The following is an 18,980-nucleotide window of genomic DNA, read 5'->3' on the forward strand; positions in this document are numbered from 1 at the left end:
GTTTCATTTGCAATAAATGTAAAGAATGCACTTTAATGAATCACACCACATTTGACGTCATTGAACTCACAATGCCATTGATTTTGACACGTGTTGTAGATGATCCCAAAGCCACAGTTTGATTATGCGGGATAGAGAAAAAGTTTTAAGAGCTGCACTGGAAGAAAACATTTCGCAGAAAGAAAAACCTAAATTTTATTCTCTTTTACATTCAAATTCAACAACCTAGGGTGCTTCCATATCTAATGCTATAAAACATTGATACAGTAGTGACACATATAAATACTATTCCTTGTACATAAGAAAGATTGAAACTAAAACACAAAGACAAGACATCAAACATTAACAACTCTCAGAGAGAAAAAATGACTCGTTTCAGAGTTAATTCTATCAAATTTATTTGGAGTGAAGACATGCAAAAGTGACAGTATCTGATGATATTCAAAATGTAACACTTCAACATGGCATTCCATTGAGAATCAGTCTTTATGTAGCACCTGTATACTTGTACCTGTATATCTATAAACTCATATAAAAAGGTGCTATGATTATCAGTCATACAAAGAGTCAAAACAAAAAGCTCTGGAGTAGAAAATAGAATAAACAACCCATTCTACCCAGAAAGTACCTTTATGGGGTTAAAACTTCCTCTGCATGTACGGTTTTAGTACAATCATTTTATAGTCTGCCTGTTTAGAAGGGTACCAGCAAGTCTTTGAAAGCGATTGCTTTCTAACACCAGGAATCAGAAGAGTTCTTAATCTCAGAAGTTGACAATCAAATATTTGTTTCCTTGAACCCTGGCTCCGTTCGGCTGTACAAAGACAGTTTACAAAGGCAATTTTTAAAGTGTACAGTATATAGTACATGAGAGAAAAGCTTTCAGGATTCCTTGGTACACTTTAAAGCAATACGTAGAGACATAATACACCAGATCGATTGTTGCAAACATTTAAATCCTTTTAAAGGTTTTTGAAGGCATGCATTTTATTATGGAAGCCCGAAGCTAATTTGGACTTTTTATCTTACAATTCATATTTTTTCCCCCTTTGCAATTCTAAGAAAAAATAAAATAAAATCAGAATCATGAGTGACTCGCAATTCCGAGGTTATATCTTGTAATTCAGATTTTTTTTACTCCGAATTCTGAGTTTGCATCTCGCAGTTCGTATTTTTTTTTAAAAGTCCTATTTATTAAAAAAAATTTAAAAGAAGGTAATTTTTAATCGAAAATTAAATTTCGACACTTTCCCCCTCGCAATTGGGAGTTTATATCTCACAATTCAGACTTTTCTTGTCAGAATTGCAAGTTTCTATCTCTCAATTCTGACTTTTTTCTCAGAACTGCAAGAAAAAAGAAGTCTAAATTGTTAGATAAAAGTTGTCAATTGCCTTTTTATGTTATTATCCCGTGACTGAAACAAGCTTCCATACTTATTTATTTTTATTTTTTTTCATAGAACGGTTTACTTAAAATTGAAGTTATAATTCTAGTGAATATCATTTTGGTCATTTTAAAGGTGTGTAAAGCGAATTGAATTTGCTTTTAGAAATGTATTCTGGAAAATCACGAGATCCTTACCAAAGGCCTTGGAGAAATTTGTGGAAACATTTAAGGAAATGAACTGGACTCTGAAAAATACGCCAATTTTTTTTTCAGTCATTTAAGAAGGCCAGACCATGTTGTGGTTAATACCACAAAGACAAAATAGATGTTGAAGTCCGTGCTACGCAAGACTCCCTACCTTTCCGTAAACCCTGTTCCTACCGTCAAGGACAAACACTAACTCTAAAGAGCTGCACTGATACAGTAAACTACATCTCTGTCGGTCACAGAGTGGAACTCACAGTTATCATGTGACTACAAACCTCTCTGCATTCACTCCTTCACCTGTACATCGACGGCTACATACTTCATTACATCACATCCACAAAAAACTCACTGGGGTTGCCCATAGCCAAGTGGAAAGACTGCCTAGAGGCTGTCAGCTCAGGCGGGACGGAGCCCAGGTCTCGGGTCGGTGGTGCTCCTGGAGGCCCACCAGGGGTGCCAGACGGCGGCAAGCCAGGGTGGGGCGGCAAAGTAGGCGTTTGTGGGTGCGGGGCTCCAAGTGCTAGGTGTGGGTGTGGATGTTGGGGCACCATCATCACCATCATTGGGTTGTAAGGAATGGGGATTCCAGGCGGATATGGGGTGAGATGAGCAGGTGGAGGAATGCGATGATGCGAGCGCTGGCTCGAGCGCTGACTGGACCGACTGTGTTCGCTGGGTGTGGCTGAGCCGTGGTCCCGTCTCAGGCTGCTGCGAACAGAGTAATCTGATTCGCTGCCGCTGCCAGAACGCGAGTCAGCACCGCCCCCACTGGGAGATTTATCGTCACGTACGCTACCGCCCGCCGTACTGCCAGATACGCTTTTACTGCCCCTTCTCTTCTCTCCGTCACTGCGTGTGGAGCCACTGCTGTGACTCCCTGAGAGAAAGAGACGAGAACACAACAGGGGTTTACAGGGGCACAAAAACTTCTTTTCACATGGTGACTAGAATATTAGATGCATGCTGATTGTCATGGCAACTTCGAAGAGTAATATTAATAATACCTTATGTTTGTATTCCACTATTAATTTAAATAAATGTTTTTTTAAAATAATTTTTTACTAATATACCTTATTATATAAATGTAAAATAACACTGATAAAAACAACAAAACTTAATAAATACTAATAAAAATGAATTAATAAGTGTAGCAGATTTGTCCAACATTTTCTCAGTTATAGTTTCATAATTACAATCAATGGATATACACTACCATTCAAAAGTAATTTTTTTTTAAAATGGTTTTGGAAAAATGTCTCATTGTGAGCCTGCATTATTTTTTAAAAATTGTAAAAATATTGTTACAATTTAAAATAACTGTTTTCTATTTATTATATTTTAAAACTTTAATTTAGTTCTGTGATTGCAAAGCTGAATTAATTTTCAGCATCATTTAATGATAAAGAATAAATTAAAAAGAAAAAATAATAATGATCTTACGGACCCAAAACCTTTGAACGGTAGTGTATGTGGGTTTTATTAAGCACTGATTCAATTAATAGCTTACAATTTGTTCAGACATTTCAACACATTTTGTGGCTGAGGGTCAGTGTGTTTGTTACCTTCGCTGTGCTGGCTGCCTGCACTGCCTTGGCCATAGCTGTAGTTGGAGAGCTCATGATAAGGAGGTGGCTGGGTGGAGTAGGGGTGAGGGTACTGGTACGCGAAAGAGTGGAGCAGAGGCCATGGTGTTGCCCCTGGTAATGGAAGAGGTGCCAGAGTGTCTTGGTCTGAAGCACCGCTGGAACCATCGTTATCATTAAGAGAAAGGTTGGCCATGTCTGATAAGAAACAAATTGAGAGATTAAATAACATGTATGCATTTAACAAAAAAAAAAAAAAATGCTGTATATGTATTTTTTCTTAAATTCTCATCTATAACATTACTTACAATTTTCACAGTTACTGAAGTCTCCAAATATGTAATAACACTGTTCAGAGAAGGTGATCTTGTTAACAGTGTGTCTGATGAAACCAGCCTTTAGTAGGTTACTGGCATATTTACGGGCTTCCCGTCTGTCCTGAAACCCATCGATGTGATGATACAACCACTCAACCACATCTGAACCTATATGCACAATCATAAAGTCAGAGAAAAACAAACACTGGATTAGACTGAAGGTCAGTTTGTCTCATAGTTACAAAGATCATTTAGGAACAGTGTGTAAACACAGTCTCAGGTAAAAGTCTCTGACCTAGGAAAGCATTGGGAATGGTGATCTTCAGCCACATTCGGTCTCTGACCTCCAGACCGGACTCAGGAGATGCCATGGCCTTAGCAACTGATGCCATGTCAGAGCGAAGAGACAGGTTGAACTCATCAAAGTCTACAGACAGAGAAAGAGAGATTACATAATATGGCTAGTGAGAGTGTGCTTGAAAAACAAAGGTCTAGAAAAAGTCAAGAAGACATTAGCGCAATGCTCACGTTCAGTTTCAGTGACAGATGAGCTGGAGGTGATTGTGCTGCTCGGGTAGGACGGAAACACCCCTGTGAGAGCCACTGAATGATTGATCCATGCTGCTGGATCTATGGGCTGGATCGGCTCATCTAAGACACCATATGGGGAAGGATGTTAGATAAACAAATCTCAAATAACATGATAAAAAAAATTACACATTTACACAATACTACTCAAAAAAACTTTTAAATGTTTTTTAAAGTGTTTTTTTATTTGGTCAATTGTGCTCACCAAGGCTGCTTACAATTCAAAATAATGTTTTATTTCAAAATGTTTTCTACTTTAAACAGTACTTTAAAAAAATGTCATTTAATCCTGTGATGGCACAGCTGCATTTCCAGCATCATTACTCCAGTCGTCAGCGTCACATGATCCTTCAGAAATCTTTCTAATATGCTGAGTTGCTGCTCGAGAAACATGTCTTATTATCATCAATGTTGAAAACGGTGTTGCGTAATACTTAGATAGAGACCTTGATACATTTTTCTCAGGATTCTTTGATGAAGAGAACGTACAACATTATAAATATCTTTACTGTCCTTTTGACCAATTTAATGCATCCCTGCTGAATAAAATTTATTTCTTTCTAAAAAAAAATAAAAAAAAACTAACTTTTGTTCAGCAATGTATTGGGCCGTATGAATTATATATTATTTTACATAATTAGTTTTATATCTAATTCTGGAAGTAAAATGAGACTCACTGCGTGGCAGGGTGAAATAACCTTGTGGAGAGGGGTCCCAACATTTTGCCACAGTCAGGGTGATGGGTCTAAGAGAATAAAAGTGATATTATAACATTGCAGGTTATATATATATAGACCAGGGGCTTCTTGATTTGAAAGGATGTGAAAATAGATAAATCAATCTTCTGTGGCAACCCAACAAGAGATAAAATACACTGCTAAACCTCCAATTTCACCACTTAAGTGTATCTTTTGCTCTTCATTTTGTTGTACTAACCATAAAAAATTCAGTTTTTGTCAGAAATAGAGAAATTATGAAATTGTACAATACAAAAATGAGCAGCTCTCACACACTCACCCAGGTTTATGGACAATCTCACGGAGCACCCTGACTGCATCATCATTACTCATGTTCTCAAAGTTAATGTCATTCACCTGCACAGAAAAAAGGCAACAGTGAAACAAACCATCTAACAAACATCAGAAGCAGTTATTATAACAGAACTGAATTAACCCTGCAGCAGTGAAAGTACTGATCCTTTGTTTAGAGCTAATCAATACTGAAACACCGCAATATTTGTGCCTTAAAGCTTGATGTGGCCTGAGAATATTGTTTTAGATTGTAATGTTAAGCATTTAAGTTTGACAGGAATTAAAATAACAATCACATCACTCTTCTGACATGCTAGCCCTCCATTAAATAGATAACATGATGTGCAGGTTTCACTTTGTTCCTGATTTCCCAGCACTAACTATCAATGTGTACACAAACACACACACACACACACACACACACCTGCAGCAGCATGTCTCCAGGTTCGATGCGTCCGTCTGCAGCTACAGCTCCTCCCTTCATGATGGAGCCAATGTAGATGCCTCCATCACCTCTCTCATTACTCTGACCCACTATACTGATGCCCAAGAAATTATACTTCTCTGTAGGACAACAACAACAGAATGAAGCATGTTATTAACTAAACACAACACATATTTAATAATTAGCAGGTGGAACAAGTAAGAAATGGCACTGACCCATGTTGAGGGTGACTGTAATAATGTTTAGGGACATTGTTGAATCTGTCACACTGCTGAAAGAGGAAGCCTACAACAAAACACATACAAGAACTCAAAACACATTCTTTAATTGTATCAAATACTTAAAGGGACAGTCCATCCAATCATTAAAATTCTATCATTTACTCCCTTTATGGTTCCAAACCAGTATGTCTTTCTTCTGTGGAACATAAAATATGATATTTTGAAGAATGTTTGTGACCAACCGCTCCCACCATTTTAAAGACATTATATGGAAAATTAAATGGAAGTAAATAGGAACCAAAACTGTTTGGTTGCCAACAATCTTCAAAACACCATTATTTCTGTTGCGTGTAAAAAAAAGTCATAGGTTTGAAGTGTGACTAAATGACAAGATTTGTCATTTTTTGATGGACCCCCTTTTAAAGCAACACTATGTTACTTTTTCTGTGTTCAAAATGTGCAAAATGTATATAATGAGCGAGTACATCATAAATTCATCTACCAAAACGCCTTTTTGTCTTATCCCAGATCACTACGGTACATTTATAATAAGTGATTATTTTTGGACTATTGTAGCGTGTTCAGGTCGTCACCGCTGCGGAGTAACACATACCTGAGTGAATTACGTTAGTCGTAATATTGGTTAAGTTGGTGAGGTTGGTTTGTTTTTCCGCGGGATGCGTGCAGTTCTGTTTATTAACCGCTAGAGCGCCAAAATATACATAGTGTTGCTTTAAAATGAATCATATGTGTGTTTCATACTCTCTCCAGACGTGGGCGCTGTTTCCTGCGTCTGCGATGGCGTTTCAGCAGTCTAGACGCTGTGCTCTGTTCAGTGGAGCTGCTGAACCTGATAACAAACGTTCAGTAAAATAAAAATTCATAAATCAAGGCATAAATTCCATACTGACTAATAAGTGCTTCTCAACTTGCTATGCTTCAGGATACAGATTTTATAATATACACGACATCAAATGGAAACCTAACATAATACAAACATAAAAATAACTCATTTATTAGGTTTTTTTAGATTGAATTTCAATGGTTTCATGCTGTCAGCAGCCAATAATTCACTACCTAAAAACCATGTTTATACATATCACAAATGAGTGTCTGTTTAGTCTAATCTAGGACATGGTGGCACCTGCCTTTTGTCTTCAACCAAGTGACAGATGAATTTGCATTCAAATATCGTAGAGACTAATAGGAAGCATGGTTTTTGACATCAAAACAAAAGTTAAGTCTATTGTTTTTGCTATCCTAACTATGTGCACATATATTGTTATGCACACTACAGTGTCTGCATTTAACATTGTTCCCCATGCTGCATGCAAACCTATCAGAATAAATCAAAACCCGTTTTTGGATCATGACCCACCAGTTGAGAACCACTGGACTAAAACCAAACTAAAAGCATGCACAGATGCTGATACTCTCTTGTAAAGTTCAATCGTTTGATTCAGATAACAGAAATTTAACCTTCTGACATTACATAAATAAATAAATAAATAAAAATTAGCACAAAAACAGAGATCTGATCGAAGTGGACTTCTTTAAAGGTGCAGCGTGTCATTTTCTTTTTTACACTACAAAATATTTCCAACCCCAATCTAATCTTGAATCAAGCACACTTGCTCTGACCTGCTCATCGTATCATCGTCATCTGAATCACAGAAGCTTGTGGTGTCCAGTTCACTGCTCATCACAGTAGCACTATCATAGCCAGCCAGGTGTCTGTCCATACGGGACTGTCCATTCATACGCGGCCCTGAAACAAAGACAGAAAGAGTACAGCGAAATGAACATGGACTGCTTCGTCAATCTAATGAAATACTATTGAGATAATTGATAAAAATTAGTAGCAACACAGAAGACAGAACAGACCGTGCTGGTCCAAGCTCTCTCTGGGTCGAGGTCTCTCTCTCCTGAAAGACACCACTGACTCCGTCTCTGTCTGATCATCTAAGGACTCCAGGCTGCCTGCAGTGTTGGGACTGTGCACACACACACACACATCATGCAATGATTTACATTCATGACACATCTGTACATCTCTGCATGCTGAGTGAACCTTAAATTTTTAAAAGCAAGCTGCCTCTAGCAAACCCATCTCTGATAAGAAGTTGAGAGCAAAAGACCTACACTGGGGAGAGGGAATCACGTTCTTAATCAGTATATTTGACTTCATTTCCAGTAAAAAAAAAAAAAATTGTTTTTAAATCCTTAGAACAAGATAAATTTCTCTGAAAAGCCAAACTGCTTTTAGATTTTCATTCTACGTTTTCTTGAATATAAGTATTTTGTCATGTTTCATTTGCATTTTTTTCACTAGTTTTAGGAATAAACAATTACACTAAAATACATTTTATGTCTTACTTTTTTAACACCCATTATCTTTCACCAGCTTATATTTCAAGACAACATTTCAGACATCACCTGATGTTACCAAACTCGTCATGGTTGTGGGTACTTTCTACACACACACAAAAATATTGGATTACACTATCATGTATCATGCTTTACACTACTGTTCAAAAGTTTTTAATGTTTTTAAAACTTTAATACATTTATTTGATCAAAATATAGTAAAAACATTAATATTGTGAAATATTATTACGATTTAAAACAACAGTTTTCTGTTTAAACTTATTTTTAAATGGAATTTATTCCTGTGATGGCAAAGTTGATTTTTGTTACAAATTTTGTTAAACTCTGTACAGCTTTGTATGAATTGTTTCATAACTGATAAACACCTGAAACTGAATGGTTCATAACTGATTAAAGTTTTATTACTGTGCAGCAATGAATTTTATAACACACTATATAAATTAGAAAAAGTTTATGCATCATATTAAAAGCATGTCTTTGTAATATTTAATTAGGATGTCCTGTTTTATCTTCCAAAGTTTGACATATTTTGACTAATACATGATACAGGGTGTCTGTTTTGAAAAGCAAAAAACAAAAAAGTGAGTTTTCCTTCAAGTAAATATCTACACTAAGTCACTGACTCCCATTCTGACAACTTATAAGAACGTGTATTTTAAGGGACTGAGAGAGTACTGCTGCAGACAGCATCTACAACATGACATTCAGAGTGAGAAACAGAGATGTAGATTAACATACTGGAAGGAAGGGGGTCTAGAGTCTCCAATGCCCCCCGTCCTCTCGGCAGGAGGTGGAGGCAGGGGAGGAGGAGGAGGTGAGGGCTGAGACTGGACCTCTACTGGAGGGGCTGGGGGTTCGGCTGCTGGGGTGTCTGAGGACACCAGCTAACAGAAAGAGAGAAGATTGGCGTGAGAGTGAATGTGATCCATAAAAAACAAGGACCCAAAAAGGACTAGGAAAAGATCTAATGACAATAACAACACATTATTTTTTACCCAATACATGCTCGTGGAGCTCATTCAGAAGTGTAAAACTGATCACACAATGCTTCAGGTCAAACATATCCAGTGTCTGGGTTTTACGTAACTACAATTTAAACAAGGACCAAGCTGGAGAGGTAAATAGCCGCAAGCAAACAGGAAACTCTATTCAGCTCCGTCTGGGGAGATCAAGCTTTTTAAAAAGCTTGAATAGAATTGCAATGTTAGAAAATGTTAGTTAACAATAAACAAAAACATCAACAATCTGTGACAAAACACTGCATTAAAGCAGTCAAAAATCATGTACTTGAGAAAAGAAAGACACATCAGATGCGTTATAAGAGGCCACATACAGTATCATTGTATGGCCTTCTCCTTTCTTCATACTAATGGATGCTAGGTTATTGTACACTCCTTCTCAAGAGACCTTGAGCTATCCTGACGGTAGTCTACTATTTCCATCCCAGTGGGACTGGTTTCGTCCAAGCCTTCTGACTTAAGCACCTGCTTTTCTTTGAGGGCTTTCAGAAGAGGCTGGATTTCAGTCTCCGTGTGAAGGGCCTGACACAAACTCCTGGTGCTTTTTAAAGATTCACTGTGACATAAATCAAAACAGCCCTGTTACGAGTCTCTACAGGGATGAGGAGCTTCAGTAAGACTTAGTGAAATGGTGCAGTTCACACTTACAAAACTGAGAACTGTTATGACACCATTAAGCATCATAATGACAGTACAGTAAAAAAATAAAATAAAATCATTGTTTTGGGGGGTGGGGGGTGCTACTGCTGACTGACAGAGAGAACTGGAACAGGAACAGTTCTTACCCAGGAGACAACTCTTCCGTTGAAGCATGGCAGCTTGGCACTGTCGTCTGAGATCTCCTCCTTCACCACCCTGAGCAGACACAATTACCAAAGAGAGACAGAATTAAAATGAAGGAACACACCTTGACAGATTTATGCTTGCACACACACACACACACACAAAAGTATTGTCAAAATGCTGTTTGATATTGATTGTTAATACTCCAATTTTATATCATATTCTGGCCCCTCAATCTACTCCATCCTAAATATGACTATGGAAATATTTGCTCATTTGAACACTAATGTAATAGTCACACATCTTCTCCACAAGCCACATAATCTGAGGTGAATTCATTGCTGTAGAACAGTAACAAGGCTCAACAATAAGGTTTTTTTTTTCTGTTGACTGATTGGACCAGTAGTATTTTTTTTCTTGCCTAAAAGACTGCTCAATTTTTAATCACTGCATTTTTGCTTGAAATATTTATATTACAAAAAGTCAATCAGCAAGTTCATAAACACTTACTCAAATTTACACTACTGTTCTAAAGTTTAATGAATTCCTTTTATTAAACAAAGTAGGGATACAACGATACCATTTTTTCAGAACCAATCTGATACCAAAACTTCGGCATATTGGCCGATTCCGATGCGATCCGAGCGCAGTTTTTTTTTTTTTTAATCAATGTAGAATTTATATACTTCATCTGATCATCACTCTTGTGCTCACACAATCTGCTAAATAAATACAACTTCATTTTAATGAAAAATAACAAATGAAAAATCATGGGTGCACAATAATTTTATAAAAACATTAAACTAAACTAAACATTTAGTGAAACAACATTATTTTATGGGGAACAAAAAAAAGTTAAATCTGCTAAAATGTTACACATTGCTCTTTGTATTGTTGTAAAATTCATGAAAAACTAGTAGCCTACACACACACACACACACACATATATATAGCACAGTAATGAAGGCAGCAACATATGATGGAACAGAAAAAAAAAGACTATTAATAATCTTTCATTGTGCAAAAATACAATACTAAAGGGTAAGGCTCCAATACAGAGCGGCACAAAGCACTTATGTGCATCCCGTGCGCAGAATGATTCGCTTGAAGCATCACAGAGTCACAGTGTGCAGGGAAATGCATAAAAAAGGGAAGAGATATTGATGTGTAGTGTATTATATCTGTGCGATATTTTATTGAGCCTTTTCTTTTAATGGTTTTAAATCTCAGTTATTGTGCACTCTTGAAGAGAGTTTCATCGTTTTGACTGTATTAACCAAACGTGACACACAGTTTGAATGCTGAATGGAGAATGACAGACAGACCAACCGGGGAGAAGAGTTTACGTGAACTTGACTTAAATATTCATCAATACTTCACATTAAACTATGGAACGGCTTCAGAACACTTAAAATATAGTGCACAAAATCTTTATGGTGCTTTATAATGTTTTTGTGCCTTTCATGGGCCTTAACAATAACACAGAATAGTAGGGATGCACCGAATATTCGGCCACGGAAAATTTTGTGCATTTTCGGTTTTCGGCCGAAAGAGTTTTATCACGGAAAAAAACCGGTCGAAATGTTGCGATGACGCAAACAGAAACCGCGACCTGCACGTGCACCTGCATAGCGCAGACCACGAGCCCCCCGCGACATTCACTTCTAACCAGTGGGTCTTAATAGAGAACTTTCTCTCTCTTCTTGCCGCCTTTGAGCGGCTAACTAAAGAGATCAGCTCCTCTGATGCATCTGTAGTGGACGTTATTCCTTTAATCGCAGCACTCAAGCGTCTGCTAACCAAAGAGGTTGAGACGGACCACGGAGTGAAAACAAAGAAAAGTACACTCTTAGAGTCTGTCAGCACACGTTTCACTGAGATCTATTCGGATCCTCTGCACTTCATCGCGACTGTACTTTATCCGCGTTATAAAGACCAATACTTGGATGCGGAAATAAAGCAGCGCGCACGAGAAATGATCCAGGCCGCGATGGATGCGGAGAACCCGCGTGGAGACGGAGCAGCGCACGGAGTATTGCCAGCCCGACAAAATACGTACGAATTGGTCGTGAGATAGCGTTGGTATTGCACGGAGAAAGAGATCATAGCGCAGAAAAAAAGACTCGTCTCTCTGCACCCTTGTTGTCTGATATGTTCAGTGAAATCATGGAAGAAAGTGCCTCAAATAATAATAATACGTAGGCTATTCTGTTTTTAGGCGACTGTATATGTGACTATGTCAGCCAGATGACAAGCTCAACCGCTCAACAGATAGATGGTTATCTGTCTGAAGTCCCCATACCCAGAAGTGATAACCCTCTTGCCTACTGGAGAAGTAATGCACTTTCTTGTAGTAGTCCTACAGAGAAAAAATTCAAATGCACTTGACATAAATGCACTTTGTTTTTATGAGAGAACATTTAATTTTAAAACCTTTCTGCAGGCCAGTAGGCCTGTACATTATTTTTCAATGTACACATGAGTGGGGTCAAGTTAAACATTTTAGTTTGAATTTTATTTTATACTGTGCATTGTTGCAATGTGCTAAATAAATATTTGCATAATTTGTAATTGATTTATTCTTTGAAACTTTAATATTAATTTATGCAATTGCAATGCCTTGATTTTAGTAAAGTTAGTACACAGTCATAGCCATAAATGCAATGGTACTAATAATTGGCATACTGTAATTTCTTTCGGTATTTCGGTTTTCGGCCTTGGTTTCCTCTTTTTCGGTTTTCGGTTTCGGCCAAGAATTTTCATTTCGGTGCATCCCTACAGAATAGTATACAAACAATATCGGATTTGGTTCGGTCTCATCTGACCGATACCCAATCCGGCAGAAAATACCGATCCTGAGTATCAGATATATGCATCCCTACAACAAAGATGTATTAAATTGATCAAAACTGACAGTACAGACATTTATAATATTACAAAATGTTTCTATTTCAAATAAATGCTGTTGTTTTGAACTTATTATTCGTCAAAGAAACCAGAAAAAACATCGTAGTTTCCATTAGGGCTGGGCAATATAGCTAAAAAATGTTTCATATCGTTCAGAATTGATAATTATTGACATTTTTTATAACCTTTTTTAAAACAAAGAGCAATAGAAAAAAATGTTTACATTTAACCACTGTATTTTAAAAAAAATTTTTTTTTATTATTTTGTAACAGTCAAACTCAAAAATTAAACATATCTCATTTCTAATGTTTTATATGCAGATTAAATAGGTTAAGAGGACACAATGAGCGAAATAATGCAGCACATTAAACTGTCAACACAAGGAAATAACTGTCTGTAAAAAATTGTGCATTATGTCTAAATTAAATCTTATTTATATAATATAATTTAGTTAATTTAATTAAAATTTATTTTGTTAAATTTATAAAGTGTTTATGCATTGCTTAATACAAAGAGCCAAATCGCCCATCACACAGATTGCCTTTAAAAACATATGAGACGCCGTGAAAAGGAATAAACCTCCACAAATTTGTGATGTGTTTTCTAAAAGTTTAAACTGTTTTAACTTTGCATGGCTTTCTATACATCTCTTGTGTGAGACGCGAGTGCAACATTCATATTTGTCAGTCTAGAAAATGCACTCAATATGCGTTCTGTGTGAATGGTTTGGTTTAGGTTTTAACTTAAGCAAGATATTCTACGCATTGAGCTACTGTATTTCTCTAATATTTTGAATGAATAAAGCAGCAACTGTGCATCTCATGGACTAGACTAACAAAACATTAAATTACAACGTCACTTACATCATCATGGGGGAAGTCATGGCCTAATGGTTAGAGAGTTTGACTCCTAACCCTAAGGTTGTGGGTTCGAGTCTTGGGCCGGCAATACCACGACTGAGGTGCCCTTCAGCAAGTCACCGAACCCCTAACTGCTCCCCGGGTGCCACAGCATAAATGGCTGCCCACTGCTCCAGGTGTGTGTTCACAGTGTGTGTGCACTTTGGATGGGTATCAAGTATGGATCACCATACTTGGCTGTATGTCACGTCACTTTCATTTTTCCATCATCACCGCATCTCGTGCTCCACTGATGACGCTCCCTGACACACACCTAACATTCAATTGTACTATTTTTGCATTCAAATGCAAATGTTTATTTTAATTCGACTATTATTCATTTTTTATTCACAATCTCCTCATCACAGGCATGCACAGCACTCATGTTGGTGTTTGTGTGTGCTATCTGCGTCACTCATAGCACGTGCCTAAATCGTTTACTATATCGAACATTTTTTATATTGTTATTGAATAAGGTGTAACTTACCGTCAATAAATATTGATACCGTTTTATCGCCCAGGCCTAGTTTCCATAAAATATTAAGCAGCACAACTGTTTTCATTATTAATAATAAGAAAAATCAGCATATTTAAGCATTTTCTGAAGGATCATGAGACACTGAAGACTGCTAAAATTCAGCTTTTTGTTATTACAGAAATTAATTACAAACATTAAAACAGAAAACGGTTATTTTACAATTTCTACTGTATTTTTGATCAAATAAATGCAATCTTGTTGAGCATAAGAGACTATTATAATAATACTATTATTGTTATTATTATTATATTATCAGTATTATAGTTTTTTTTTTTTTTTCATTTTTTCCCCAAATTTTGTACTTTTCCTGAATGACCAAAAAAACAAATAATAATAATAACAAAAAAAATGTATTAGCCAATATTGATTTCATTGCCAAGGTGTCCGTAGAGGGTTAGTGTACATACATTCTTATGCTTCCAAGACTCAACACAAGACAAAATCACATCTACGTAAGCCAGCCAGATAACATTATCTTGTTGACAATTCAGCATAGCTGGTGTTGCCATAAAGCAGAATACAGTACTGAAAAACAAATGTTTACGTTTGCAAGGCATAAAAATGGACGTACAAGATCAATTATATTTTTAGTAGCAATGCAGCACTGGCAGCACATTTTGTCAAAGTTTAACCAGAGTTATGCATTTGAATATGTATCAGCAATATAACAGTGATTCTTGCCTTAGGAAACACCACTAATAGTTATATTAATATTAAATAAATAATTTTTATAAATAATTTTTCTAATTTCAATCTGAGTGCACAAACCGTTGCTAGGTCTTCTCTGCAACCAAACAAACATATGACGAGACGATGTAACTCTACAACAATTTCCCAAAGCACTTCCTGAAAGCAAAGCTCTCCTGCATTTTAATGCTCGTGAAACGATCTCACCCCCAAACCCTGTAACGACGCCGATTAAGCCCAACATTTGTACTTGAAAAACAACCCTTGACCTCTAACACAATAACACACACACACTCAAAGCACAACCTGATTTTAACAAAACCTCTTACAACAGAATGAGTTCTGGGCTTGTAAAGTCTGCGTTAGGATTGTTACAGTTTGGCCCAGCAGCCATTTGGATTTTTATTCATTTTAATTTGGACTATTTGCACTTAACACAGAGAAATAAGGCAAGAGGAATAAAACTGCACTGGAATCTGGTCTGTACTCTTAAGGGGATATTTAAAATGAATTAAGAATGTAGAGGGGGCCTGGAGAAACCAAGGGGTCTTCTGCTCCTTTCTCTCTCTCACTCACTCTCTTTCTGTTGATTCTATCCCAGACACTAAGCAAATGGCCCGTCTCCAACCTCCAACCATATCCCTCCCCAAACATGGAGCAACCCCAGCCCCTGCCACACACAGTCAGACTGACAGCTGGCTCTACACACTACAGCATCACAGCGCCGCCGCCTGCTCTCTGTCCCACTCCACTACCGTATCAGCTTACATCCACATCCAGTGCCGTTCAACAATAATACACACACATCCACCCTTCACACAATAAGAAAACTGGCGAAACATTCACAGCCTTTCTTCCCTGGCAGGAAAGAAGAAACGATCGATTCTTCAGATTTCGCTTTCCTGGTAAAATCCAGAAAAATCTGATCTTAGTAATGCATTTAACCCAATTTTAGCACTATTTTACAAGAATTAGGCTAGACATAGCTGACTGACATTTTGGCTCCAAGGTTTAAAAAAATGCTAATTTGCAAATCGCTTTACCTGTAAAACCATGTTAGCTCCACTCTTATGATGAAAATTTGTCATTGTTATTGAGAAAGACAAAACAGACCCTCTGCTGCTCTGTTGTCTTATGGTCTAAGTCCATATTATAAAAGCCATTTCTGCAACAGTATAAAACAATTAAAAAGGTTATTGTGACATTTTATCTCACAATTTGGAGAATTACAAGATGAAAAATCAGAATTCTGTGAAACATTGTGAGATGTATACTCAGAAATGCGAGAACAAACCTGGAACTGTGAGGAAAAAGTCAGAAATCTGAATTTATATTTCACAATTCTGACTTTTTTCTCATAAATCTTGTAATTCTGTTTGTTTGTTTTGGGAATAAAAATACAAAGGGTAATTGTGCGTTTTATGTCACAGTTCTAATTTTTAAGTTTTTATTTCACATTTCTGACTTTTTTTCCTTGCAATTTTGAGTTTGCATCTCACATTTCTTACTTTCTATCTCATAATTCTAGCTCAAATTCATAATTGTGAGATAAAGTGTCACAATTACCTTTTAATTTTTTTAAATCCTGTGCTGGAAACAAACTTCTATAGTGTATTGTGATAGCTATCAATTAAAACTTTATTAATATAATTCAACATTGCCATGACTCCAACAGCACGTAAAATAGTTGATAGGCAGTATAAATTAAATACAACTGATTATTAATGTGCATTTGATTTAGTGTGGTTCTACATTTACAGTGCTTGAGGTGAACGTCTCTGATTCATATCTAAATCAACTAAGTGTAAGCTGTCATACTGATGGAGTATTTACAGTCAGATGATAACATCCTAATTTGCTAAGATTACCACAGACATTCCAGTAGCATCTGGAGAATGCATAACTGACAAGTACGTGGCTGAGATGTATTGGCTGGCATTCTGTCCATTGCAGGACGATTCAGGCCAAATATGCGGTCAGAGACAAAGAACTCCACTCTTTATAAAAACAAAAAAAAAGAATGGCAGAATAGTGGGACACTTGAAACTTGGCCCGTATGTAAAAAAGTGAGGGAAAGGATGAGAATTTCGCTACACAGGGGATATGAGATCTAATGTGTAGGCATAAGACAGAAAAGCTACACAAACTACCAAAAGTTTGGGGTCGGTGAGATTTTTTAAATGTTTCTGAATAGGTCTATTATGCTCACCAGTATTGCATTTATTTACTAGAAATACAGTAAAAACCGTAATACTGTTAAAATTATTTTTTAAATTTAAAATAACTTCTCCATTTAAATACATTTTAAAATGTCAATTTATTCCTGTGATGGCAAAGTTGAATTTTCCATAGCCATTACTCCAGTATATCATTGTCACGTGATCCTTCTGAAATTATGCTAATATGCTGATTTTGTGCTTATTACTAATGTTGAAAACAGTTGTGCTGCTTAATGTTTTTGTGGAAACTGTGTTACACTTTTTTCTTTTTTTACTAATACAAAGTTGTTGTTGTTTTTTTTTTTGTTTGTTTGTTTTTTTTTTATTTATTTATTTTATTTTATTTTTATTTAACGTGTCCTTGTCGAATACCTGTATTTTTTTTTAATACACTCCAAACCTTAAGCCGGTAGTATATATTAAAAATTATTTAAGAAATGATGAATCTTATATTACACATCAGCCTTAATAAAATGTGACAATTATTTCATATTAAACAGTTGTAGGTGAGGTATACAAATAGTGTTATACAACACAACTAATTTTATGGGCAAGTTATTTTTCATTTAGCCTATACCTGTAAAGCCAGACTCAGAAACTGATAAACTCTATCGAGACATGGATACACTGTTCCTTTGCAGTGATGGCTTGATACAACAAGACCACCCACAAGTGTCCTTCTCGAAGAAAACCCTTACCTAACCCTCACAACAACATCGCACACGACATACAAACAGATTTATTTCCCACACATAAAAAATCTAATTTGTTCTGGCTGTTCATGCACATCTTTGTGTGTTTTCCCGCATTCGCTGAACTTACCCGAAGTCCTGATCCATAGACTTGAAGAAGAATTTGTAGTTTGGCTTGTTCAAAACCTGTTTAAAATCCAGCAAAGTGATTTTCTCAGCCGCGATGGGAATTTTCACCAAGTACGGCGTCTCCTCTTCGTCGATGTGATAAATTATTTTGGTCTCCGCCATGTCTCCCAACTCAACTCAACTTTCCCGTTGTTCTCCGAAAGTATGGAAGAGGCTGCAGCTATGCTGCTAATGTTAGCCAGCGCTCCGGAGAGAAGGGGGTTGAGAAAACTCGTCTACAATACTACTATCCAATAACACTGCCCCGACTAGCGCATACAGCACAAAGAAAGAAAAGGAGCGCTATTTTGCATAACTTTTGTTGTCTTGAACGCTCAAAAGTGTCATGATTTCCGTTAAAATACACCTACAAACAGCTACCCTGTTGTAACAACATTTTTCCCCGTACGAAAACACATGGGGGTTTGAAAAACTTCTCTTCGGCTAGGGCCAGCGCGGCGTGTGACGAAACAGAGGCGCCCAGGACTTCCCACCGCTTCGCTTCTACTGGGGCATGTCCATGAGCGCTTGAGTGGGAATTTTGATTCGTCCCAGTGACTCGAATCTTTTGAATCAGTTCACTGTTCGCGAAGAATCGTTTGCGAAACCAGTGAGGACCTCTTGACCCTTTCTGCAGTTCACGCCAGTAGGTGGCAACTGTTGTGTTATGACTTATTAGCTAGTTATTGAAGCACTCACTCAACCGATTCACTATTATGCTTTTTCACTTTTTCAACTTTAGTTAGTCTGTAATGTTGCTGTCTGAACATAAAAAAGATCTGCAAAGTTGCAAAGCTCTGAGTCCGCTTCAAAAGGAGATATTTTCTTTAACAGAAACTTTTCAAAAACTACAACGAATGACTCGTTTGGACTACAATGCATAATTTCCGGGATTTGTGA

General features: G+C 36.9%; 1 protein-coding gene across 1 annotated transcript; it reads right to left on the reverse strand.

Annotated features, from left to right (window-relative positions):
* Positions 1-381: 381 nt before the first annotated feature.
* LOC109051749 (segment polarity protein dishevelled homolog DVL-2-like) lies at positions 382-18,614 on the reverse strand. Its single transcript, XM_019069232.2, has 15 exons — positions 18,043-18,614; positions 9,972-10,041; positions 8,906-9,051; positions 7,664-7,773; positions 7,421-7,547; positions 6,542-6,629; positions 5,774-5,843; positions 5,538-5,677; positions 5,100-5,176; positions 4,760-4,827; positions 4,023-4,145; positions 3,790-3,921; positions 3,486-3,662; positions 3,157-3,375; positions 382-2,471 (listed from the first exon to the last, which is right to left on the reverse strand). The coding sequence occupies exons 1-15, from the start codon at positions 18,201-18,203 to the stop codon at positions 1,918-1,920; spliced, it is 2,262 nt and encodes a 753-aa protein (XP_018924777.2). The 5' UTR covers positions 18,204-18,614; the 3' UTR covers positions 382-1,917.
* Positions 18,615-18,980: the final 366 nt, after the last annotated feature.

The sequence above is a fragment of the Cyprinus carpio genome, chromosome B7 (genome assembly GCF_018340385.1).
Source record: "Cyprinus carpio isolate SPL01 chromosome B7, ASM1834038v1, whole genome shotgun sequence".
In the NCBI taxonomy this organism is placed as follows: Eukaryota; Metazoa; Chordata; class Actinopteri; order Cypriniformes; family Cyprinidae; genus Cyprinus; species Cyprinus carpio.

Coding starts and splice junctions, on each gene's coding strand:
- LOC109051749 (XM_019069232.2), bottom strand. CDS start 18,203: ATGGCGGAGACCAAAATAATTTATCACATCGACGAAGAGGAGACGCCG. Junction 7,548..7,663: donor AGAGAGCTTGGACCAGCACG/GTCTGTTCTGTC, acceptor TCTTTGTTTCAG/GGCCGCGTATGAATGGACAG. Junction 5,678..5,773: donor TACAGTCACCCTCAACATGG/GTCAGTGCCATT, acceptor GTTGTCCTACAG/AGAAGTATAATTTCTTGGGC.